Below are 27,211 nucleotides of genomic sequence, written 5' to 3' on the forward strand. Positions count from 1 at the left end.
GCAGCCGCGGGCGGGAGCGGGCGATGGGCGCCGGTGGGCAGGGAGCGGCCGCCTCCCCCGCCCTCCACCCTGCCCGCGGACTGAGGGCGATGGCGCTTTGCCCATCCCGCGGCCACCCAGGATGTGCCGTGGGCGAGCCCGGCTTCTCCGGGGGAAGTTGAAGTCTGGGCCCCCAGCGGGCCGCTCGGCCGCCTGCGAGGGGGCGGGCGGCGCCGGGCGCCCGAGGAGGAGCCCGAGCATCCCGGTGGCGGGCACAGCCGGCGAGCGGCGGCGGGGCTTCATGGGCTGCTCACGCCAACATGGTGCTCGCCCTCAACGGCAGCCACCTCTACGGTAACCTCCGGCCCTTGGTCCTGGAGGACCCGCGGGCGCTGGGCGGCAGCAGGATGATCGCCGGCTCCTGGCCCCCGCGCATCCTGGTGAAGCTCGGTCCGTCTCCCGCCCCGTCGGCGCTGCCCGCGGCGAGCCCCCTCCCCGCCAATGACTCCCAGTGTGGAGAACAGATCCTCAGCTACGGCAACGTGGAGAAAGTTCTCATCGGGGCCGTGCTCTGCCTCATCACCCTGCTGACCATCGCCGGCAACTGCCTGGTGGTGATCTCCGTTTGCTTCGTTAAGAAGCTGCGGCAGCCCTCCAACTATCTCATCGTCTCGCTGGCCCTGGCCGATCTCTCGGTGGCCCTGGCCGTCATGCCCTTCGTCAGCGTCACCGACCTTATCGGCGGTGAGTGGGTCTTCGGGCGCCTCTTCTGCAACGTCTTCATCGCCATGGATGTCATGTGCTGCACGGCTTCCATCATGACCCTCTGCGTGATAAGTATCGACAGGTGAGAGAGCCCCGGAGTCCCCCGGACCGCCCTGCCCTCCCTCTGCCCCGGGGGGACCGGCACCGGGGACGGCCGAGGGCCCCGGCGCGGGGGACCTGCTGTGAGCGGTTCCACCAACGGTCTCTTGCCTTCTCCTCCGGGGCTTCTGGAAATGAGCCGCAGACGTGCTCAGAGCAGGGACTGAGGCGAGTGCCAGCCCTCAGCCTCTCTGTTCGAAGGAGCCCGCCAGCGCAGGGTGTGCTGCCACCCATATCCCAGCCCAGGTGCCTGGTTATCCCTCTGGGTAGCCTCCCTGCTGTCACTGCAGAGCCCTGGTATTGGAGCAGAACTGGACTTAGACTGGTAACGTTTACTGTGGCCCCATACAAGTAATGGAGCATTTGCAGCCGCGTTAAAATTTGGAACATATGTCTTTAAACTGCTTTATACCATAGCTAGATTTGAGCTGATTATTCTGAAGCTGGTGGCAGTGTAGCCTCCCTGGGTTCAGTGGAGTTTTACCAGACCAGAGAAAGTGCAGGAATTATAGCTTATTATGGTTTTATCTTTACTCTAGGGCAACCCCAAAATAGCTCAATTTCAACTAACAGAACCCGTTTTGACAACTAATGTTTTGTTTAAAGGACAAATTGCTTTCAGGTGTTTGTTTTTTAAAAATTTTCACCTACTCTCTTAAAAATCAAGTTATGCTCATTGATGTATAGCTACTTCCAAAAGATACAGACACTAGGGCAACAAGGTGGTATATACAGACTGCAGAAGAGGATCTTAGGTGTTCAGTTCTGATGTCAGGGCCAAACTTAAGATCTCATATTTGCCTGTCGGAGCTCTCTTCTGCAGAGGAAGGCTAACATATTCCTTTATTCCATGCAGGTCCTATTCCAAAGTAAATTGCAGCCTGTAGCTTCCCTCTTCCACAGCCTAAATTCCACGCCACAAATTTTGGCATCTAGAGGGTAACTTTTCATTACAATTCCACACAATTGACAGAAATTGAAGAACTTCATAATTCTATTGTAGAAGTAGTTTACCAAGTCCAATATCCAACAGCAGCATGACTCTTCAGAAAGTTTTTGGAAAGAACTCTGCACTAGGTTTCTGGAAATAAACAGTCTTTTAAAAAGTTTCCCTCAATAAACAGATGTTGTTTCATTCCAAGGAGGGTCACAATTTGTATTAATTTCAAAACTTTATGTATAGGCATCCCGTACTCCAATGGTCTTTATTTTGTAAATTTATATTGGGCAGCATGTGAATGCAGCAAAGCATCTTACAGCAATGAAATCCACATAGAGAGTTTGACAGAGTATCAAAAGCCATTTTTTTAGTTGCTTTTTTTGTTGTTGTTTGTTTTTTGTTTTTAATTGCTGTTGCCTTGAAATTTGCTATCTTTTAACTTTAACTGCAGTACTGTAGGAAAATATGAATAGTCTTATCTGCCTTCCCAATATTATTCTACATTTTTCTATACTACCTGTTTCTAAGACTGATGATTTCATTTTTCTACTCTCTCCCCATAAAGTATTCCCATTCTTTGATTGTTGTTGATGTGCATCTCTGAGCTCTCCACCTCTCTTCCTACTAACTTTTTGAAGGCCGGTTAACATAATTAAGCTTTATTATGCAACTAAGGATGTTTGACTGATCGACACTGTAGGACTGTGTTTTCTTAGTTTAACGTTTGAGGTCACTGCTGTATGGTGAACAGAGGCTTTGACTGAACTGGTCACAGTCGTGATTGCATCTCTTGCTGTCTTCTTCCATTCTCCCTCCACTCCCCTCTTCCCCCAAAATGCTAACAAGAGATATATGTCTTTAGTATAGAACCTGTTGTGAATGACTGACATTTCAACACCAAATGCTGATTTAAACTAGAATTTTTTTCCTCTTGTCTTTGTATTCCCACTTCTATCTCTGTTTATTGAATATGATCTCTTTATAATTCATTGTACTGTTGTGTGCTCCCTACTTGAAATTAAAATTCTGTGAATTATGCTTTAACCTCTGTCACCTAAATCTATTATATAGTTAAGATAGGTGATATCATAAATAAAAGGAGACAGTCCAGCAATTCATTAGCAAACTGTCTCCACTACTCAACAATAAAAAGTCTCCATGATTTCTAATCCTATTTAAAAATAAATAGGTGTAGAACTGCTCAGTCAGGCCTAAGATTATTTTGGGATGTTAACTAATCTTTGAATAGTGAATATATACAAAATATGCAAACCAGGTAGAAATTATGAAAATTAAATATGAATTATGAAATGTTGCCAGTGTAGCATTAATTTTAATGGTGCTTTCTTACCAGGAGTTGTTTTACACATAGGTACATAGGACATCCTTGAATGATCAGTGAGGGAGATTTATCTCTGAAAACCCACGTACCTCCAGATCAGGCATTCCGTGTGGTACAGGAGCTGCAAACAACAATGTATGTAGTGTGTTAGAGGGTCAGATTTTCACAAGGTCCATTTTTCCATGGGTGTTCATGTTTTCTGTTATGTAGGAGAAGATCACCAGTGATACAACTCTCTTAGTAGCTTTACTGTCTCAGTACAAAGAATACAACCAGGAAATCTATGACTGGGAAAGGGTGAATTAAAAGCATTGTCCTTCAAACTGACACTGTCCTCAGAGCCATTTAGATGTATTTAAACTTTTAGCACAATTAAGTATCCTGGGATCACATGGGAGACATTTATTTAGGGACAAGGGTTAAGACAGGACAGAAAGGAACATTTTTGAAGAATAATTATGAATGACACTGTCACCTAGCTCTTTAGGTCACTTCAGGAAAACTTTGCTGTGATCTGCTGTGATCCACCTTTCTGAAGGGAAAGATGAGGCTATTGCACGTAGTGCAGAGATAGCAAATAAGTTAACTATTTTAAAATTAAATTGTTGAATCTCTAGGTTCTTCCTGAAGCAGATATGGCAATCAGATAAATAGCTGAAAGAATATTACTATTGACTTAATCTTAAAAAAAGTTTGTTACAATCTGCTAAGCAAAGTTTATAAGGAGAGGTAACACCTTTTATGAAACAAACAATTGACTTTTTAAAAGAGAGGCATTGAGGAGCTTCCAAACAGGATAAATGAATTAATTTAAAAGGCTTTTTGATTTGTTTCCCTTGCACAAATATGTGCTACTCAGCTTCTGCCACTGAGAGCCCTGAAATGCCAGCAGCTGGCAGGCCTATTGCTCACAGAGATACTTTGCTGCACAGCCCTCAGTGGCAGATGCGTTTTTCAGATGAATCTATCAGCTGGAAAGTTCTGAAGGATGTAGATTAGGCTGGAGTCTACCAATGGGCTGGTTTCATTCTGTTGGAAAACCTTGTGCTTTTTTCCTAATTAGACACATGAAGCACTTCTCATACTTTTCAAATTGTTTCTGCTCCAAGTTGTGTAAATGTTAAGGGTGCAAAGTAGATTGTTAGTGTGCTGTTATGGGGATCTATAACTTTGTACAGGGTGCAAAAGGAATAAGCTAGGTTGAAAAGCTTTTTTTATTATCCACAGAGATCTAAATTTGTGGAGATCATGAGTTAATGTCTGCAAGGATACCAACATTTGGACTGTTACACATTTCTTCAGATCTATCTTCCCTTTTGTTTCACAACATGAAAACCTTCACAGATCTTTATCAGGGTGACCTGATGAACATGTTACTTTTTAGGCATCTTTATCTTGTTTAGGCCCCCACTTTGAAAGAAGGCTATCTGCTTACAAGCAGGTCTGTCAGAACTAAAACAGATATGATGGAGAGACAAGAGTTATTTCAGATTTCACAAGAATTAAACAGGCAAGACAGCTTGATACTCAGACAGTCAGTATTACCACTGTTCTTGCCATCCATGATTTGAGGAGTAGCTCTGTAGAAAGGTAGGAGCTATATAGATTTTGGCAGGGTAATTGGCCCTCAGTGAATAGTAGTCTCAAATTTCTTGCTTGTATGCAGTTTTTTCTTTTTCCCTTTTTTTTTTTTTAATTTCCCCTCTTAAGGTTTCACTTTTCTGGTTCTGAATTACATAAATTATATCACGTTTAGATTCCTTTACATTTAAGAGTGAGCAAACATTATGAGTGAATTATGGGGAATGGATACAAACCACATCTTAGTGGGGCAGTGAACAAATAAAGGGAATTAATTGTATTTGAACTGGTGGTGTTAGCATGCTGATTCATCGTGTTGTTCTGACCCAAGATGGCTACAGGAATGCTGTTTTGGAGAGTATCCACTGGATAACTGCATAAGTAGCAATTTTTAATTCAATTTAAAAATAGTTTTTTGGCTAAGAAAGTGATAAAGTAACATAACTACTCAGATACAGTTGATGAATTCCTCACACCCACACAAGTAATGAAACACTTTTTGGGGAACTTTTCCAGTCTGTATCTTAGCCAACAATTCACGAGTATTCCAGCCTCCCATTAAATGGATGAGAATTTGGAATTTGTATGCAAATAAGTGGGCCTTTTTGTTGATGCTGACATTTTTATACACAAGGATCAACTCTGTCTTCCTTCTTGTTTTGCCACACTCCAAGTATGAGTACTTACGCTTCTCCTTAAAGAATATGTCAGTCCTTTAGAGCTTACTCACATCTTGAGTACTTGTTCCATGCCTGAGAACTGAGTAGATCTCAAACTGCCTCAAAGGACAAATTCGGGACAAAATTTAAATAGACACTTAAGCATTTTCAGTGGAATCCAGGTATCTAAATTCTACCTACATCCAAAACTGATAATATGACCTGAAAGCTCTGTCAGCAATTTGCTAGACCTAATGGCACCAAATAGTCCTATGTGGCTTCCTGCTCAGTATGAAACTCTTTTTCTGCTTTCGTGCCATGGGAGGAAAAGGCTGAGGTCTGTTCTTCCAACAGTCCTCAGATAATTCACAGAGGACATGTAGAATATACAAGGAGAGCTAGAAATGGACAAAATATCAATGTAATATGTTTTGCATCTAGAATAAACATAGGCACCCACCAGCAGTGCCACTCATGAAATTTTTTTTAGTAAATATATTTAGACAGAAATAACTGAGAAATGAGGAAAAACTGAAAAGAAACTATAGGAAAAGTATGTGATGGAGTTACTGCAGTTAAGGTCTATATTGCAGAAGAAGGTTTTGAGATCAATATGACAGCTAATTCCTGACAACAGCTGCCATCACAAGAACCATTCTTTCCATTGTTTAGCCCAATAAACAACAGAACTCTTTCGAGTCTGTAAATAACTTGGCTATCTTATGAAAGATATAGACAGTATTGATAAACTAAAGTGAAAAAGAATAGATTTAGTTTTATTCCTTTCCCTGTAGTGTTTCTAATGTGGTCTACTTGAAGAATGTTCTTCAGTTAACATAGTTTCTTTTTGCAAATAATTTATTGCTGAATAGTTTTGCAGTCTCCATTTTATTATTTGCATTGAAAAGTGGAACAATGCACATTTTTTCTTCCAAATTTGGAGATGAACAAGTTGAATTGGAAGTTGGATGCGTTAAGTAGCATAAGGCACTGTGATGTGTATCTGTCACCCAGAACCTGCTCCAAAAGGGTAAATGAAGCTGGGACATTTTGCTGTATTAACATGATCCCTCTTCTTTAAGTACCTTTTTAAGTACCTTTCTGTCACAAAGGCAGCCTGAAAGAAACAGTTATTTTCAGACTAACCTGATATCAGCCACAAGGATTGTTTCATTATGTCTTTGCAGAGATGTTATGCTTCATGACCACGCTGCCAGATGCACAATAAGTAAGGGAGGCAGTAGCAAATAAAAGCTATTTTATCAAAAAGATAGACTATTTTGTGAAGACTTAACTCAGGAGTTTTAACACCATAGTTGTTTTGTTCTTTTGCAGTGGGAACAGGCGTAAGATCTGAAGTTTGGTGGGTGTGTCTTGTGGTGGCACAGTAGAAGCTGACAAAGTTCAAGAAGCTAGAAGGTGTTATAGAACAAAAAAAATCTGTAGATTGGTTATTCTACTGCTGTTTTTTACTGGATGCATTTAAGTAGTGTTACTGTAGGGGAGTCACAAAGTGTGGAGATGCAAGATAATCTAGAGATGGTAGTGAAAAGGGGACTGCAATTGCTAGTATTTCAAGATATGCATGCATAGGGAATTATAGTTCAGTCACTAGCAGGAAATTTTAAATTAAGCCACATTTACCTGAATGCCTTTTCTTGAAATTGAATATTTGATCCGCCCCCCCCCCCCCTCCCCCATTTGAAACTATCTTCCCTTTGCTCCTACCAGGGTTTAACACTGGATGAGTTTTCAGAAGTGATTTTGGGTTCTCTAATTCTTGGGGGTTCATCCAGACATTTCAAAGGAGCCTGATAAGTCAGAGGTAAGGGAACACTAATTCACATTTTTATCAAGCAGGGCATACCGGAGACATTGAAAAAGTGATTTTTTTTCCTACCAAGGTCACAAAAGTAGTTTCCGTAAGGAAGGTTGGATTTTCTTCCAGATTCACAGAAAAAGTATAATTCTTAAAATACTCCACTTAGTTTTTGAAAGTAGTATCTCCTAATATAAATCACCAAAATGCAAATACATACCATACTAGCACAATGGTGTAGTGTAACCTCTGTACACTGGTATCAAAATAAATTTTCCTACAGTGTTTTTCTTGAAATGAATGAGTATCATAGAATGGCACATCAAAGCCTTTGTAGTTATTATACACTGTTTGAAGCAAGATTACTATATCAGTAGTAGCATGGTCTCACAAGCTTTGGATGAACAGAAATTAATCAGGTAATGTTTTCACTTTCTTGGAATAATTTTCTCTGAAAATTATTTCTAAAACTCTCTGAAAATTATATAAACAAAATATTCCTTTAAAAGAAGCACAGTATTATTTTTAATGTTGAGTTTGAAATATTTTATCAGAAATATTTGTGGCAACGTTTGCAACAGAACATCATATTTCATCTGCAGTTGATATGTACATATGGCACTGTCTGTCAGCTACGAACACCTCTTTTTTTCCTTCTCTCAGTATTTAACACAGACCTGGTCCTTCCTCTGTGGACTGGAAAGCCTGAAGAAAGGGTTGGTCATTATAGGTCTTGCATGAACATAAAGAGCTTGAGAAATAGTTGAGTCTGCCGAGGTGCAGCCGTCATACAAGAAAGAATGGGGAGCAAAATTACAAAATCTGGTATCTGCAGGAGTATCATAAGCAGTGATCACTGCAGTTTTGTTCTAATGGTCACTACTGTTTGTAAGGTGACGAAAACTTCTTTCACCTGGAAAGCTTATGAGTTTTAGTTTTTCTTGTTGTACTGGATAGCCAGCCATTTCTAAAGGATTGAATCATAGTGTATCTCTTCCTGTGTATACTGAAAAGAGAAAAAAGGCAGCTGAATTTTTTTGAGCAAACTCTTACTGCAAAGTTGAAGTTTTCCTTTTCAAAAGACTCCAGTAAATAAATGTCATAGGGAAAATTCGTTTTTATTCTGTTGAACTGACAGAACAGTATTAAAGATTGTACCAGCTATGATTTTCTTCTTGTACCTTGCTGTTTTTTAAGGCTTTATCTAGAAATCTTGATTAACTGATACATGTGGGAGGTTCCTTACATATTAGCATGTATGCAGATCTGATAGTGATTCACCTCTATCAGTAAACAAGAGTTTGGGTAAGGTACAGACAAGAATGAATTCTCCAATAGTGAGAACAGAGTACAGAAAAATAGTGCAGAACAGAGATGTGCAAGGAAATCAAGTCAGTACTGAGTATAGTCTTGTCTATTGTGGTCTCTGCTATCAAAATGAAGCTGTCAAAAGAGATCACTGAAGGAGGTTAACTTCATCATGGATAGCCATTTCACTGCAAAATAGTATGATTTTTAAAAAATCCCAACCACTCAGCCAAAAAAGCAAACAAAAAAACCCCCACAAAACCAAGAAGGGATATTACAAAAATAACTTTTTTTTTTTAAAAGTAAGGAAAACCAGGACAAAATCTATTCTTAGAGGTATATTGTGTCATGATGAAAAAACTGGCAGCAAAGATTTTTCCTGAGATATATCAAGGAAATAGGTGGGGTTTGGGGACTGTTAAACACTTGAAACCAGCTTTTTAGCTTGTGGAAGTCTAAGATATAACCACAAGGATAGATGGTAATCGATTTTTGTGTGGTTTTTGTTTCTTTGAGGAGATTGTGGGAAGTGGAGGCAGAGCTATATGAAAGGTAACACTTTTCTCACGCTGGGAGCTATTTGTCCTGGAGGGTGTAGCAGGTTGAGGAGCAAGCAGCAGCTTGTCACATATTAGTAGTGGTGGAAAAACTGCTCAGGGACCAAGGGAGACTGGACAGAGCTTGTTGTATTTCAGACATTGACCAAGGTGGAAAAAGTCAGCACTGGCAACAAAGGCTTTTTTGTGGCAGAATTATGTACAAACCTTTTAACATCTAACCGTGTGATAAGTTTTCTGTATTTAAACATGTCAGATTTCCAGTTTTCATTTAAATAAGCCTTCTGGTTTTTTTCCAGTTGAAAACCCTCCAGTCTTCTGGGGAGAAGTTGTAATTGAAAATCTAGGTGAACACATCATGAGTTCTCCTCCCAGTAACCTGGCATGCAGTTGTGCCACCTTTGTTCCCACTGAAGAATACTGATCAGTAACCTCAATGGCATTGAAATAATAGTTTCTTGTCAACCATACAAGTACCTGCAATCAGAAATGTGGGCTATTGCTGCTGCAAATGAAATTGAGCTACTGATAAAGAGCTTTCATTAAGTACCTTATTCATAGACTGTTTGATTTTCATGGGAGATGTGTTGGAGTCTGGGGATAATATATTTCAACATATGGCTTGCAGTTTCTAGAGAGGGACACTAAAGGTAACTGCAAAAAACCCGAGGCTCTGGCAGTAGTGTCTATTTACTAGTTAGAGGACTGTTCCCATGCTAGAAAACATAGCAATTTTTTAATCATAGAATAGTGCCCTAGAAGATTTACTCTGGTACCAGGTGCTCAGGAATTGGCAGTAGGTATAAGTATTAGAAAGTAAAAATAGAAGGCGTTAGTACAGATAACAGAAATAACATGCTATTATTTAAACTTACTGTAGCATTTACAATGTAACTGTCATCATGAATATAAACAATGAAAACATTGTGATTGCCATGAAATATTTCAGATATATGTTTCCATTTGCCAGAATAATTTTCTGTAAGCAGTTCTCCATGTGGCTTGTTAAGTTTTGTTTATTTGCTGTAGAAGTTGACATTTAGCAAATAGTTGAAATATTAAATCCCTGAACAAAGAGTGTGTTGTCTGGCCACAAATTACTTGGTAGCATTTATATGCATGACCCAAAACAGCTGCTGACAAGATGCAAAGCTCTTCTTTAATAGTCTAATAAGACATTTTGATGCTAAAAATAGTACGGCTTTGGCTCAAAAGACTTAATTTTTGCATTGTTGTGTACTGCAGTTTCACTTTTAGCTTAAGTATCTGCATTTGAAAACCCACTTCTTATCACAAGCAGTTTTAGCAACCACACTGATTGTAGTGTCTCAAGAGTGCATTGTCCTATATTGCTATTTTTGCAAAAATGAGCATGGTCATTGGCAGAACACAGTCTTCGTTTTTTAAAAATAACTGAAATTAAAATAGCACAGGTGACTGTTTGCCTTTGAATTAAGCAACACAAGAAGGAGCTTAACGTTTCCAAAGCCTGTTACTTAATGTGAAGCTTATGCACTGCTGCAAGTGTTGAAATGAAGGAAGATTCTTATCAAATATCCCAAACACCTGCAGGTCTCAGCGAACTACTTGAGATGTCCATAGGCCAGTTGTGGTGATTCATCCCACACTGATGCCAAAGTTCTGCTCCTAAATTGAAATGAATGTTAGAAGTTTTCAGTCTGACAATGAGAACTGATGTTATTGGTAGTCATAGGCACAGCAGTAAACCTTAGGTGCTTTACTCCTTGTCCACACAAAGCTGATGCCATCATGTCTCAGAAGAAGCTTAGAGTTGCCAACTTGCTACTGAGAAAAAAAACAGACAAGGAAAGACATACTCACTGAGAGGTGAGAAGAAGAGCTTGTTTCTGCTGATCTCAATTATTTCCCTGCTTTCATGTGTGATGTAGCATTTGTAAAATGAATGCAGAAAAGAGTTCTGGGATCCTTGGCCAGTCTCTGAACCCTGCTATCTTTAAAGTCTTTGAAGGAGGAGATCATCTATTGTCAGCTGTATTTCTGTTCTAGCATAAAAGTATAACTAAATTCTGGGGAACACAGAAAGGCATTGTGAAAGAATTGTGCTCACACACACGCGTTGAGCCGGACAAATGGTTATTTGTGGATAACCAAGTGTTGAATTTTTCCTCAAGTTTTCTCATTCTATACAGAAAGCCCAGAGTAAGAGGGCTAGAAACTCCTTTCTTGACAAGAGAAAAGCAAGAGGTTCATTTTGTAGATGTACTATGTTTTCATGCCTGTGAAGCTGATGGTAGCAGTTTGTGTTGAACCGTGTTCTATATTTGAAAAATATTTAGTGTTGCAGATTTTGCATGATTTTGACAAGAAGGAAAAATAGGAAGGATGTTGCTGAAAAAAAAGAATATACTGTAGTGGAAACTTGTGGGCAAGCTCATTTTCAACTAGACAAAAAGGACACTATCCTGGATAATGTCCTTTTTTCAGGTTTCTCTAAGTTTACTTGCAACTGCCTCTACAAAAGTAGACCTGGTGATATCTTCAATGGGGAGTTTGGTTCTTCTGGATTTGGATTAAATATGTGTTACTGAAGCAGCAAGCTAGAAAAAGCCAGCTACGTGGAACCACAGCCTGGCAGGTCTGTGCAAGATCCAGGAGGTTCAAAGTTCCTTTGAATGGAGGATTGGATAGCTAGAAAGAAATAGTGTCCATTTGCCCATTACTTTCTTCACTCCCAAGCCAGCTGGCAAAAATGAATAAATATTGTGAAAAATGAACTATTAAATACTGAGGCTGGGAAAGGCTGGACATACAGATTCACCCACTGCAATTTGGGGTTTGCTGCAGTTAGTTTTCTTCACTAGATCTTTCTCCCCTTCTGTTAAAGGGGACCTAGGCCTGTGTATTTAAGGATTCTGAGTGACTGCAAGGGGAAGAAATAGTTATAAAGTAATATTAAATTTCTGCAAATTTTCTATTTCAAATTTGTAGAGGAAAGCTTGATCTGATCCATTTTCTTGACCCTGAGATGAACTCGGGTAGTGTGTGGTGCTAATAACACCAGGGTTGTGGGTTGGATCCCTGTATGGGCTATTCACTTAAGAGTTGGAGTTGATGACCCTTGGTGGTCCCTTCCAACTTAGAATGTTCTGTGATTCTGACTCCATGATTCTGTGATTTATTGATATTAAATTGCAAAATATCACTGAATGAGACATTTTGTGAGGAAAATGACAGCAGGCAGGAGGATCGCATGTGAGGAGGGAGCTTGGGATGGGGTGTAGAAGCATGCTGTAAATAAATATGTTAGTTAAAATGAGTGCTAAGAAAATAAATGGCATATGGTTGAGAAATGTGGCAGCTACAGTAAATCTTGCATTCATTGACATGAAAGATGATGAAACACGATAACCTCATTCTGTGACACATACTGAGCAGAAAATATACTGTTAAAATATAAAGGAATAGCAAATAAATAGCTGTTTATGTAAGTTACAGGGAAGGAATCACCTTATTATCTGATAACAAGTCCCTATACCTGAAGTTTTTGTTGGAAATAACTGTGAATAGCAGTTTTCTAAAATGTTCTTGAACTGTAGATACACAATTTGATCTAACCTCCTGCCTTCCTTCCTTGATAGCTTCCCCTCATGCTGTGTTTTGTAAAGCCCACTGCCTGCCCTTCCAAAACAGATCATGTTTTTTTCCTATGTTAAGACTTATTCATATTAGAAAGAGAGAAATTATTTTACTGCTGTAGGAGACAAGCAACTCCAGTCTACACCTTTAAAAAACAACGGGTATTGAGGGGATCAGAATGGGATGTTCTGTTATCAAAATATTTAATGAAATTAAATATTGAGATGATTTTGCTAGAATGTACTCTTTTTTAATTAAAAGAATTAGTGTTATCTCCTGGTGATGTCCTCTTTTGATACTTCACAACAAGCTGGTTCAGTTCATTTGCTTGTATGTGAAAAGCAGGGTTCAGTGCACCATTGTGTTTCTAACCAGTCAGTCCAGGATAAAAAAACCAAAGCAACCCTTTAGATTTTTCCTTCATGATATTCAGAATGAAGGCCAATTTTAAAGCTTTCCAGAAACACAGCATGGCTCTTTTCATTGTTTACACAGCACTGCTAGATATCCATCAGTAAGTGACTTTAGGCAGAAGCAGATTATTCTTTTCATGCTCTGATTAGAGTTGTACATAGTTGCTCACACTCTGAAAATTTATCACCAACTCCCTACCTCATCTTTGGAGTTCAGGTTTTTTTGTTTATTATTGACTCATGCTATGATAATTCTTTGCTTGATTGCTGCTATTCTCAAGTAAAGCATCACTGACCTAAATTGGTTAGAATATATTTGCGTTTGAGGAGATATAGTGTCCTTTCTAATCTTGGACTTTTTTATGAAACAGGATTACTCAGATGCTTTGGCTGTTTCTGTGCTTCAGTTACAATTGCAAGGTTGCCATTTCTCAATTTTATTCTGTTAGTAGGTTTTCTTCCTGCTATCAGACCTATTTGCATTGAGAGTTTCATTTGTGAGAGGATTACATCAGTGAAAACTGTATTTTACTCTGAACTACAATGACTATATATAAAAAATACTTTTCAGGAAAGGAGTGAAATTAAAACACATGGTGCCCACTTCCTGTGAACAATAGGTACCTCTGGTTGACATTTCCACAGGTAATATTGTAGAGAAACCTGCACTCTAGAGAAGCTCTATACAAGATGCTTTGCACATCCCACAGTTTTTGAAAGGAGACTCCTAATTAAACCTGCTTTAAACTTAGATTTTCCTGTGTGTCTATTGATATACTTTGGGTTATTGATATACTTTGGGTTTTGTTTGGCTGAGCTTGGGCAAACAAGTAAAGCTTGAGGTCTGTGATCATAGTTTTCACATACTTGATCCAGTGGAACATAGCAAAATCTTTGTGTGATTTTTGACAGATCTGCCTTCAGGCCAATACAGCTGTGAACCAAAGGCAAAAATGGCCAAGTAGTTTAATTCTGTGTTGAGATTCACCCATAATGACTATATAGGTATGTCTTAGGGCTCTTGCAAAGTTACTGTCATGGAGAAGCAGAGGAGAATTTGGACCATGTCTTTCCAGTACTTTTCCTGTCTCTTCAGAGAGAGGAAGAGGAAGAAGGAGGAGGGAAAAAGTATTCTAGAGGGGGTTTTCCTTAAATTCTTTGTCTGGAGATATTATGTTTAAACTGTTTGTATTCAAGGAAGGAAGAGAAGGACATAAATATTAGTACATTTAAAAAACTAATCCCTAAAGATACTTTGTTTTAATATAGTGGTATTATCAGTTCAGTGGGCTGTGATTTTTCATTTCATTCATCGCTTATACTATGGAAGTTTCTGAAATGGTTTGCTTTATTGTACTGTAGACATCAGTCATGATTTTCTAGTTAAAGTTGTGGGAGGCTTTCATTTTTAAACACCATTATAACTTTCAAAATAATTCCTTTTAAGATAATGTTTAGTGTCAATCCAAGCATGACTCATCTAATGAAGCTGGAGAAAATCACCTTAGCCATTTCTACTTTATGGGAGTCTGATGAGGGTTTTCTTTTTTAAAAAGAAAAGACAGGTTTTTGTAGCTCTGAAGTTGAACCCCTATACATTTTAGTTGCAGGTATTGTTAGTGGGCCCCAAGAAACACACACACAAAAAAAAGGTTATGTAACATTTGCAACAACCTTGGCTTGTGATGAGGGTCTGTGGGCTTTATTTTGTGGTTCTGGGCAGGCCACTTAAGCTGCACCTAAAGTGACAGCCTGATATGCCCAGGGCAAATCCTGATATTTGGGTTCTCTGATCACCCAGAGCAGAGCTCTGTGCAGCTCCATGTCTGTTTAGGCTTCTTCCTTCAAAAAGCAAGTGGCTTAGGAGACCTGTTCTTATGCCAAGGAACAGCCAGAGCCTTCAGCTGGACACAGGGACTTGGGAGTTCTGTGTTCTAAACTGGGCAACCCAACACTGTTTTGGCAACCTCCTCCTCCTCCTGAGAACCGTCTAAAGGCATGACTTCATCACCCATCCTGAGACAGTCTCCAGGCTGCCTCAGCTTCATCCAGACAGGCTCCTTCCTGTGTCTGTCAGCGAGTACTTCTGTACCCTCTCTGAAGGTCCTTCTAGGGCTTGGTCTGGATTCAGCTTTTTTTTTTTAGCAAGCACATGCAGTGATCCACAGTGCTGACAATACAAAGGGGTCATCTGGGCTGTGCGTCTGCATGACTGCGCAGACGTGGAAGGACAAGATGGTAGACTGATACATTGGTCAAAATATATGCACCGAATCTTGTGGGCTTCCAACCAACCTCATTGCTCACCTAAGGGATGTTTGTGCTGGTGTCTAACAGGACTGAGAGGAATCACATTGCAATTTTTATTACAGCCTATTTGAATGCATGCAAAAACCAGGGTGGTTCCAAGACTGAGACATGTCTGGTTGTTGTCTTCTGGCATGTCTCCTCTGGCCTGGCTGCAGCCAGCACAGTGGACTGGAATCACAACTGCTTGTCTTTGCCATGGGACACCACCTGTCAGGATATGGGAGGGTGAGAGATCTGACCTCTGTTAATAAGTTGTGATTCTGAGAACTAAAACCCTTTCTGAAGACAGTAGAGGGGAGAAAGTTATGTTAGAAGTGCTTCAGACTGACAAAAATCTGAACTCTTCATTGTCTTTGACTATACTACTGGGTGTGAGGGACAAGAGGGTTAAGATGGAGGGAACATAACAGAAAATGAAGATTTTCCAGTTCCTATCTGCAAAACATATGCTTTTCCATTTCTCTGTTTTCTTTTCCTTAGAGACTATTGGGGTCACCCTTTGTAGGGTCAAGGGGATTGTGTTGATGATGGTCAGAAGAGCTCAGGCACAGAAGGCATCAGAAGGCTTGATCAGAAGGCTTACAACTAGGAGAGTTTTTTTAGTAACATCAACACTTTTTATACTCTCTTATATCTAACATGTCATGACATTATTGGTTAATTAATTCACTTCACATACATAGAAGCATCTAATTGATTACAAGACACTACATACTCTGCTCTTTAAGGGTGCACTCCAGACAGCTTTCCTTCAAGGATACACACACTGTCACCCCTACAAGAGAATGCCTCTGTTTAATGGAGTGGGGATTTCATCTGAGCTGGTGCTCCAAGAAGTCACACCTTTGCTTATTCTCCCCTGCAGGGGAGAGTACGTCCCATGTAACACTATTGAGCAATATTTCACATGAAGCCTTATCCTTACTCAGTAGTTTTGAACTATATGCATTCATGCTCAAGGTTTCTGCTGCTCCTCAAGCACACTCCACAGCTCCACTTCCAGTCATGCCAAACCCTTTACTCAGATTCATTTTCCTTTTTCAGATATAACTAGTTCTCCTCTAAAATAAAAAAGGCCATATGAGATAAAACCTCTTTCAGAGCTTTTTTCCAACCTGAACTTTTTTCCTGCATACTGTCTCTAGTGAACATTGCAACACAACTACACAGAAATAAGAATATGATTTCTCTTTAATTCTTTTCCTAGAACAGAGCTTTTCCTGTCTCAGTGTCCCAGATAGTATCAGAAGATTAAGACATCTCTGCCCCTCAAAAAGGGGTCAGACATCTTGTAATAACTTAATAAAATGAAATACTACATAATACATATAAAGATGAAAAAATAGTCACGTAAGACATCAGTCTACAAAGTAATTAGATACTTAGTTACCTGTAAGAGTTGACATGATGCAAATGCACTACATTTGTTTATATGACTCTAAAATATTTTGGGATAATAAGAAGCGACTTAATGTGGAATAAATTGAAATGTGAATTTTAATCAAAATAGTGTTTTCTGATATAAATCACTTTATTGAATAGACAACAAACTGCCATCTTTGAAGATGTTTTGCTTTTCTTTTTTCTCCTTCATTGATAAAATGACCTAACAACTATTGTAAATCATACCACAGGGTATGGTACAAGGCCCTGACTTTGTGCACTTGTGAACTAGTTTGTGTGTAGATTATGATGAATTCCATTAAGATTTTTTCAGTGAGCTGAGGTATTTCTTAAAAAGCCTGAGAAGTATTTCTCTAGGGAATATTCCTAAAATGTTCCTATTATGTATTGCAAATTATACTCGATCTTGTATTTTGATTATTATGATTTTTCTACTTTTGAAAAGAAAGAAAATATTAAGAAGAGCATTTTGACTCTCTTCTTACTTCTTCCACAAAAAAATAGATCTATGTTAAATAAAAGGAATTTTCAAATCTGGGAAGAGTAGAGGAGGTGGTGGTGGTGGTAGTGAAAGAGCAGCAGTGGGCAGGTGCTCCCAAAACAGTTATATATTTTCTTTTAAAAAACCAGGCAATTATTTTTTATTTTCCCTCAACCTTTCACAATGTTGAACAGTGTAAAGAAAAATAGGTTCTTCTTATGTGTGACTTGCCCAGATTTAGAGAGCTTTTGAAGTGTTACAGATTATCAAGAAGTGGGGTGAGAAGCACTTTAGAGCTCTGTATATAATTAATCCTATTGCACTCAGTAAGCAAACCACAGTTGTATACAGGAAATGAGCGATGATGAAACTCACAAAGTCGGAGTTCAGACAATTTGGAAAAATTTAAAAATAGTAAGTCTTTCATTGCAGAGTGCAACTTAATTCTAAATAATTTGTGCCCAAAACCTTTTTGGTTTTCAAATGCATCTAGTTTCTAGGAGGATGGTGAAGGATTAAATGGGCTGAAATCTACTTCTTATTTCTCCTACCTTTATGTCTTTGGTGAAAATAGATAAAAACAAAATATACGTGTACTGTCTTCTTCAAAGATTTAATAAGAGCACTTAGTCGATAATGTAGAGTATTTGTATGGGTCATTGCAAAATATTGGGTAGGAAATACATACTATTTATTACTCAGGTAATGTTGCAAGGTAAACATCAGCAACTACATATTGGGACCTTTTCTTCAAAACAGGGTATAATCTGTAGTGGAAAACAAAAGATTACCAAACTGGTTTGTCAAGGACCTGAGAACAAGGCTGTGACAGATGAAAAATGCTTTGACCTGTCAGTCATGCACAGGGGAAATGAACAGCAAAGGGTGAGGGCAGGTGAAAGAAATTTGCCAAAGCCTAAAAGAATAGAGCAATATGGTTTCAGAAATTTCAAGTAAGATAATAGAAGCTGAGTGGAAAGGCATTGCACATCTCTTTCTGGCAATATGGTTGTTAGGTATTTCTTAGAACAAGAGCAGAAAACATCTTCCTATGCATGCAAAAATGAAGAAGGACAAATACAGAGGTAACAGAGAAATAGAAATAAGATGGCAAGAAAATGAAATAAAAATGAGTGAAATAAAAGAATAAAAATAAATAAATAAGAAAAATATGAATATGTAAAGTTATGCAATATGAGATGAAGAAAGTCCATACAAGTACAAAGAAACTAAAGGAACTGCAAGGGAGGAGCATCTTCTAATATGCAAATTACATTCCTTTATAATGAACAGATATTTAATTTTGATTGGCTTAATCTTTCCCCACTGCCAGGAAAGCCTACACTTCTTGAGTTCCACCAAAAATAAATCCCTACAATGATTTTTGATAGAAAGAAAAATAAAGTCAGAACATTTCCTATGTAGAATAAACTCAGTAGGTACTCAATATTAGCATCGAGAATGATTGTCATCCTACTTAAAAGAGAATTTAATAAAATACATTTAATTTAAAACAAGAAGGGGAATAATGAAAGGTGTTAACCTTACTGAAAGCAAAACAAATATTTCATTCTCATTTTTCCAAATATCAAAACTAAAGTATCACTGTTTCAATGGCAAGAAGATTGTTGAAACTGTATGAAAAGCATAAGCATCTAGAAGAAGAGATATCAAACATAAATTTAAGATCTTTCACATTAGTGCATTCACCATCAACTGAGAAGGATGAAGTAGAGCTTTCCAGTGTTTCTAGCAAATGTGATTAAGATGTGGAAGCTGGACACAGTGCTAATACTTTTTATAAACTGTGTACTAATTCACAGCATAGAAAAGATGCAACATTTAACTAGATGAAGAACAGAATTAGTTAAAGAAAGTATTTTTCTCTCCACTGAGTAATGCTTTGATTTTGTTAGTTCTGCTGTCTCTAACATTTCCCAATATTTTGGGTATAGGTTTTAAAGTGACCCAATTCATATTTTAAATGTTTCATATATGCAATGAAATCAGTAACTTCATTCATTTCTGGTAAGGAGAAAAGTCTTTTACTGCTTCTGAAACATCCTCTTTCAAGACAATAAACTGGAAGTCATCATGATGTGATTGCAAGGCCAGTCTATATTGCAGCAAGGCATGGATTGATACTGTTGTACAATAATTAACAAGGTAATTGTCACATTATAGTGCCATAGCTGTGCACATATTCATGACTCAGGACTTAGGTCTTTTCTTGTTTCTATTGCTTTATTTCTGTCTCAGTTACTTAAGTATGTGATGGGAAAAGCATTTCCTTGATCAGTTTCTATGTTTGTATACCTTACTCTGTTTGAAAGCAAGATGAAGAACACAGCCCCTCTTGTATTGTGTAAACACATCATCTTTGAAAAGAAGAAAACAATTTCTGTTACGTGTTTTGACAAAGCCATAACAGAAAGAATAGATTGTTTCACCTTGTTACATTTGACTTACTGTTTAATGTATCAAAGTATAAGGAAAAAAATTATCTAGATCCATGACTATACTAGGGAGAATATTTCTAAATGCTGGATAGCTTTCAGGAATGGCATTGTGCTCCTATCCTTGTGAAGTGTCTCGCAATCACAACATGATTAATGTTGAACTGAATCAAACAGAAAAAAATTATGAAAGATAATGAGAGAATCATAGCCACTCTAGAAAAATCAGTAGATCATCACTGTTCTTCAGAATAAGTTATTGTTGCAGGTGTATCAGTAGACAGGATTCTATAGCTGTGGGTTGGCAGAGAAACCAATACACGAAGATATGTATTGAAGATGGAATGCTTCTGTACTAGAGAAAGAGGGGAAAAGCAAAGGAGTAAGCATTGTTGTGTCTCTGAAATAAAACAGTTTTATGACTTTAAAGTACAAAAGTAGGAAGAATGGAATGACCCTTAGCTTAAGCCCAACTCCAAGGCAAATGATAAGTGATAACAAAACAATATGTCGTGATTCCTGGTAAAAATAGCTGTAATACACATCGGTATCATTTCCAGTACAATATTTCTAGTTCTATTTCACAGTAATCCAATCTGCTTCATAAAAGCAAAGTCAGACAGCAAAATATGCTAATCTGATTCTGGAATCTGTTAGTGCAAGTCAGTGAATTCTGAGAAATAAATGTGTACTAATTAGAATGAAATACTATCTGCCTATAAAGTATATGGAGACCAGAAACAAAGAAACTGCACACATGTGACACAAAATTCACATAAGCGATGCTGATGCCATGGTGCATTCAATTTATTATTGAATTGGGAAGGATGCTTCAAAACACTTTAAGTGCTTTTAACTGTTAGGTTTTCTATTGCTCTGTGACTCTGCTCACAGTGAGAGACTGGTCCTTTTACTTCTTTATGTTTTAGCCAGATAATGGAAGGTAAGAAAGGAAGATTTTGGACGCATGATCACAAATTGGACCATCCTATTACTCTTTTCTTTCTATTATTAAAATTAATATAGCTGTTAAGTCTCAGTGTGCTTTCTGGATATTTCAAAAGGTATGACAACTAGACCCATCTCAAAGTTTTCAATATATTCATGAAGAATTCACCATTTTTACAACTTTCTGTTATGGCTATATCAAGACACCTAACAGAAATTGTTCTTTTCTTTTCAAAGATGATGTGTTTACACAATACAAGTTCCTCAAACTTTTAAAAAATAGAATAAGGTATACAAACATGCAAACTTATCAGGGAAATGGCATCAGGCTCAATATATAAAGTTGGGGGAAGAAAGAGGAAAGGAGGGTTCATTTGCAGTCATGATGTTTGTCTTCCCAAGTAATTGTTACATGTGATGTGGCCCTGCTCTCCTGGAGATGGCTGAACACCTGCCTGACCTTGGGAAGCAATGAATTAATTCCTCGTCTTGCTTTACTTGCGTGTGCAGCTTTTGCTTTCTCTATTAAAATGTCTTCATCTGAAACTGTAAGTTTCCAGCTTTTACCCTTCCAACTCTCTCCTTGATTCCAGTGGTAGGGGAGTGAGCAGGGGGCTGCATGGGGCTTGGCTGCTGGATGGGGTTAAACCACTACAGCCATGAAGAAAAGGAAATTAACTTTTCTACCACTGAAAAAAAGTCATGCCTGGTTTACTTGAAATGCTGCCATGCCTGGAACTGCTGATTTTTCCTTCCTGGAGGAAAAATTGGTATTTTCTTCTACATCTAAAGAATTACTAATTAATTCAGCAACATAGAGAGAGTTATTGATATGAAGCTGTTGAGAAAGATAATTCTGAAAGTTCTGCTAGTAGACAGTAAGTAGATGGCTATGTGAACTCACTCCATTGTAGTGCAGATAAGGCAAACTACTTTTCACAATTTCCTAGATTAGAGAAGAAAATTGATGTATTCCCAAGAAAAGAAACTGTATTGAACCTTTCATGGTGAGACAGGGTGACAGTCCAGTTTCCAGTCTGATAGTCACTGTGAGCAAATAGCTAAGACAAATGAAAACAGAAGAGGGAATACAAAGTATCACAGAGAGAGAAAATTATGTGCCAGAAAATAACTTAGGGTTTGTGGATGCCTGTTCCCTCTGCCACATAGCAATCTACTTTCTAGACAGATACATCTTAATGCATATTGTAACATTTAATATATAGAGCACACTGTAAAAAGAACTTCCTGTGCCATCTACAGTTCAAGTGACAAAGGAGACTTTTTTTAGCCCTGCAGAATAAAAACTATTCTGTGTGGTCATTGTAAAGCATCAGTATCAGAACAGCCAGAATGAAAAACTCTCAAGCAAAATGATCTCAGGAGCAGTCCTATACAGTTATAATGGTTTTACATTGTCTATAACAATGGCCTATCATTAAATGGTAACAGTTCAGAGATACTGGGAAAGAACTTTGGAATACAGGGAGCCAGAATTTTATAAACCAAGAGGAAAGGTCTTGCTCATTTAGCTTTCCCATTGCTGGTGTTTGTTGTGTGAATGTGGCAAATGGCAATTGTATACAATAGCTGACAACAGCATCCCAAAAAAGGAGGGAGTTCTTTACCCTCCCCTCCCAGGTTCAAACAGATCTCCACAGAGAATAGCACAGGGTAATTTTTCCTCTCTGCAGCTGAATGGGACTGCAGGAAAGGAACCAGTTTTTAATCCTCCTATGGGGAAGAAGAGACTGAAGAAATAATAAGAAAGCAACCTAGAGTGGGAATGTGCTCATGTGTTTACATACATTAATTGAAAAAGAAGTTTACTCTGTCCTTCACCATTTGCCATCTTTTTAGTCTATGCTGTCTGGTCTTTTAAGTCTTTGAGCAAGAGACTATTTTCCAGATTTCAGTGATGTAGCAGAAAATATATTTGCATCATCCTTTTTTGTTATACCCATTAGACACTGGTCTAATAGCCAGATTCTCCTTCCTCACTGACAGCAGGACCTGACTGCTGTATGTCTTGTGCCTCTGATAGGGTTGCCCAGCTGGTACAGAATCCTGTACTTCAGTGTTCTGTATGCAGGTTCAGGCAGTGCTGAATGAGAAATGCCATGACCAGTTTATAAGAAATAAAGGCTATTCATCTGTAATGCTGTGCTTTTGGGGACTTACCTAGACATAGACCTCACTGTGCTGAGTGTAATATGGATAGATGCCCTGTCTGGCAGAACCATACAGGCAAGAAATTCAGAGGAGAAAGAATACAAAATAGCATTGCCCTTCTTATATAAGTGAGAACTGAGGCAGTTTCTTCTCTACCAAGATCAAAATGAACATCTGTGGCATGTAAAAGAAACAAATTGCAGAATAACAAGTCTGAGACACTTCTTTCATGTGGGGAATAGCTGAGATATATGAAATCAGCTTTTTAGGGATTCTGACTTCATTCTTTCCCAGCAATAAGACTTCAGGGTGTTACATATTCTTGAATATGTTAAGTTCAGCTGATTTACCTTTAGGGGTTTTTTTTCAAGGTAGTAATTACAAATTAAGCCTTACAAAGCATATTTTTGCACTGATTTTGACACAGTGTTTTTGAAGTTCATAAATCTATGAAGTCCTGAACACTCTCTAGTGTAATAGACAACAGCAGTTTTTTACATTATTTTGAAGTTGCAAGTAAATTTTGAAGGGTAATGGATTTCATACAGAGAGATTAAAAGATAACATTTCTTCATTTTTGCCTCTGACTACTTTCCCCCTATCATACTACATTTAGCAAAATGAATAAGGCAGAAAGGATGCTGGTGTATTTTTATGTTAATTAACGTATTTTAATTTCAAATAGCATTTCTAAAGCTCAGATAGACTCCCAAAAAAGTTGTGCCAGGGCAAAACTAATGAATATTAATTCTTTTCAGTATACTTACGCTTTCATGAATTCTTTTTGTTATATTCTGGTGCATGAGGATGCATCAGTAGGCACTCAGAGCACACAGCCCACAGATCTGATTTTTACAGAAATTCAGCATAACTTTTTTAGCTACATAATAAAGCTCACCTCAGAAGTGTGTTATTTTTAGTGACCAATTGGGTAATAGCTAGAAAAATACATACTTCAACTTTTAAAAGATTATTTTAAAGCAACACTTTGTAAATGATAAGTAGGCTTTCTGCACAAAGGATACCTTTGACTGTTTTGTAGCTAAACTGTGTTATTCTCCGAAAAATTTTAAGGGTGTGCCACTCTTGTCCCAGAAAGGCTGCAGCTAATAACTCACCCTTGCTGCAGTTACATTGCTTAAAGCAGCGTGATGTATCCCTTAGTTAAACTGAAACTTTACTGCACTAACTCCACTCTTGAAGCATCTTGGAAAACTCTTGGCTCCTTGGGAGTGCAAGTGGTTTTGGCCATACTGCTGTAAAACAGCAATGTCCATGGTCTCTGCAGTTTGCCTATGGCTGCCGGAGCTGAGCCAGCGACTATATCCTAATGCTGGTGGTGAGGGGACAAAAAGCAGCCTTTTTAACATCACAGTCCATGGATTGCACTGCTCTAGTCCCAGACAATTTTAATAACAGTTCTTAGCTCCAGGCACACACTCACTGGCAAAACACTGGGCTGCTGTAATTTACTTGTACATTCTGTTGAGAATAGGGCATAGTAAACCAGTCTGTCCTTTGTGTAACACTCATCAGAACAGCAATATAAAATCAATGACATTGTTGAGAATTGTTGTTACTCATTGGAACAGATCATTAAATGCTGCTTCTTTTTACTTCCATAACTGTAGCATGTCTGGGTGCTTGTACAAAGCAAGAGCACCAGCCATAATTTACTGCATTGCAGTAAAATCAACAATGCAGCGTTCCACAGAATCAGACAAATCTCATATTTGATTTGCTAAGTAATCAAGAGAGAAAACATGCTCCCCCAAAATACTTTTAATCTTGTTTGTAACTCCAGAAACTTCTCTGTGTAAGTAAACACTTGTAACTCTTGAAACCAAAACATTATTATGAAACCTGTTTTGAAACCAGGCAAATCATGCTGATTTTCTCAAAATTCTCTCTTTTGGAGAAATAAAAAAGAATAATTTGAGAAGTTAATGGCAACCCATAGGTAAGTTCCAATTGAGCAGAAATCAAATTTGAAACTAAAAATATTAGATGTAAAAAAAAGTGTCTGATTACACCTAAAGAGAAAATTCCCATATCTATAGAGGAAACAAAGAAATTTCTGTAGTTGAGAGTAAATTCAAACAGGATATTGTTTGTATGACTAAAGCCATAGTCATGGGTTTTTTTAATTAAAAAATTATACATAGTTTAAGATACCACAGAATAGGAAATACAGAAACTGTCAACAGACTTAATTTTTTTCCTATGAAAAATTGACACATTACAAACATTTCTCTTGTCTGTAAAATTGTGTTTTCTTCACCAAGTCTTCTTGAACTGTGATGGATTTTTATTTTGTTTGGTAGAAGTCTGGCTATTGAATTAATATAATTTCTTTCTAATTGAATGATCATTGAGAGAATCTACTCTTATAAGTTTGCTGTTTGTTGTTCCTGTCTGAAGCATGAAGGTAAGAAAGACAACTCATTGTCTCATCTTATTTGCAGGGATCTTCCTAACTGTTGAATATGTAAGAAGAATGAATGTGAATGCTTGCTTGTGATAACTTAACAATTCACTCAATGCAAAAAGTTGTAGGGTTTGTGGACTGAGCATTCATCTATACTCTTAAGATTTCATAAGTTAACAAAATTAAATTTAGGTTTCAGAATTCCCTTAAAAGCAAAAAAAGAGTTATCTTCATGAAGATTGTACAAATTGGTTAAAATCACAGCCTGTTATGGCCAGAGGGAGATTTCTTTCTGGAATAAAAGACCTTTTATATAGAATATCAACACTATAAATGTTAATGTGAAAGACACATGAATTCAAAAGTTGTAAATACGTGCAAAGAGGTGCTTGAAAAATATAAAATAGAAAACTTAGCCAAAGATTGTGGTTTAGAGCGGACTATGCGAAATAACTTTTGACAGTTAACCCCTGCACTACATAGTAACTGTGCATTATTGTTTTAGGTACCTGGGAATAACAAGACCTCTTACGTACCCTGTAAGGCAGAATGGGAAGTGTATGGCCAAGATGATCCTGTGTGTATGGCTTTTATCTGCCTCTATCACCATACCCCCACTCTTCGGTTGGGCCCAAAATGTAAATGACGAAAAGGTTTGTCTGATCAGTCAAGACTTTGGCTACACCATTTACTCCACAGCAGTTGCATTTTATATTCCAATGTCAGTGATGCTTTTCATGTACTATCAGATTTACAAAGCTGCCAAGAGGAGTGCTGCTAAACACAAGTTTACTGGCTTTCCCCGTCTGGAAGAATCTGAAGGGATTTCTATGAATGGAGTTGTAAAACTGCACAAGGAATCTGAAGAATGTACTAATTTTTCACGACTCCTAAAGCATGACAAGAAAAACATTTCCATCTTTAAAAGAGAACAGAAAGCTGCCACTACCCTTGGGATTATTGTTGGGGCTTTCACTGTCTGCTGGCTGCCCTTTTTCCTCCTCTCAACTGCAAGACCCTTCATCTGCGGTACAGCATGCAGCTGTATCCCCCTCTGGGTTGAGAGAACATTTCTATGGCTGGGCTATGCAAACTCTCTCATTAACCCTTTTATATATGCCTTCTTCAATCGGGACCTGAGGACAACTTATCGCAACCTCCTGCAATGCAGATATAGGAATATCAACCGGAAACTGTCAGCTGCAGGGATGCATGAGGCTCTGAAGCTTGCAGAAAAGCCAGAATTTGTTCTGTAAGGTCACTCATCCTTGTTTTATCACATTAGCTTTTTCCTCACAGATTTTAGTGAGGAGTTACAGGAAGAGCCAGGCTTCTTGAGCACTGTTAATGCAGGCATCAAGAAACTGGAAAGTAGAGCCCACCAGTCCTAGTGAGCCTGGAAAAACAAGACCGCCATCTGAAGAATTTGGGTATAAAATGAATACGAGAAAGGAGAAGAGTAAAATGTGGTGCAGGATGTATGAGTTGCTAGTGAGGAAAGAGCAAAGTTAGCCTAACCCATCTGTTTGGCCAAATAAGTAGGTCTGAATGTTGGATGCATCTTGTATCCTAGAGATTATTTGCTGTAATAAAGACCTGAGAGTGGTGAACAGTTCACTGTAATCCATTACTTTCCACTTTGTTATTATAAAAATAAACCGTTTAAGAAGAAGCTGGATCAAAGAATTTCTATTACTTACAAATATTCTTTATTATAAACACCCCTATGTTCATTAAACATTAATTTACTTGATTGCCTGGAAATGAACCACTTTGTGAAATTTAGTATTGCATTTGCACAGCAACTCCGGCACTGAAAGAATATGCTACGCTTCCAGTGTGAGTATAAAAGTTTGAGTAAAGTCACTTGGACCAACTCCTACTGCTGCAGACGGTCATGCAGCATGGTTAGTGCAGTGCTGCTATGCTAAC

The 27,211-nt window shown here is 38.3% G+C and overlaps 1 protein-coding gene across 1 annotated transcript; it reads left to right on the forward strand.

Annotated features, from left to right (window-relative positions):
- HTR7 (5-hydroxytryptamine receptor 7) lies at positions 1 to 27,211 on the forward strand. The gene is made up of 3 exons (XM_071564162.1): positions 1 to 826; positions 25,785 to 26,531; positions 27,082 to 27,211. The coding sequence occupies exons 1-3, from the start codon at positions 300 to 302 to the stop codon at positions 27,134 to 27,136; spliced, it is 1,329 nt and encodes a 442-aa protein (XP_071420263.1). The 5' UTR covers positions 1 to 299; the 3' UTR covers positions 27,137 to 27,211.

This window comes from Pithys albifrons, chromosome 9 (genome assembly GCF_047495875.1).
Source record: "Pithys albifrons albifrons isolate INPA30051 chromosome 9, PitAlb_v1, whole genome shotgun sequence".
Taxonomy (NCBI): Eukaryota; Metazoa; Chordata; class Aves; order Passeriformes; family Thamnophilidae; genus Pithys; species Pithys albifrons.

What these genes read in the sequence shown, in the direction of transcription:
- HTR7 (XM_071564162.1), top strand. Translation starts at nt 300, where the DNA reads ATGGTGCTCGCCCTCAACGGCAGCCACCTCTACGGTAACCTCCGGCCC. An exon ending in TGCGTGATAAGTATCGACAG is followed by an intron (nt 827 to 25,784) that starts GTGAGAGAGCCC and finishes TTATTGTTTTAG; the next exon opens with GTACCTGGGAATAACAAGAC. An exon ending in GAAAAGCCAGAATTTGTTCT is followed by an intron (nt 26,532 to 27,081) that starts GTAAGGTCACTC and finishes GCATTTGCACAG; the next exon opens with CAACTCCGGCACTGAAAGAA.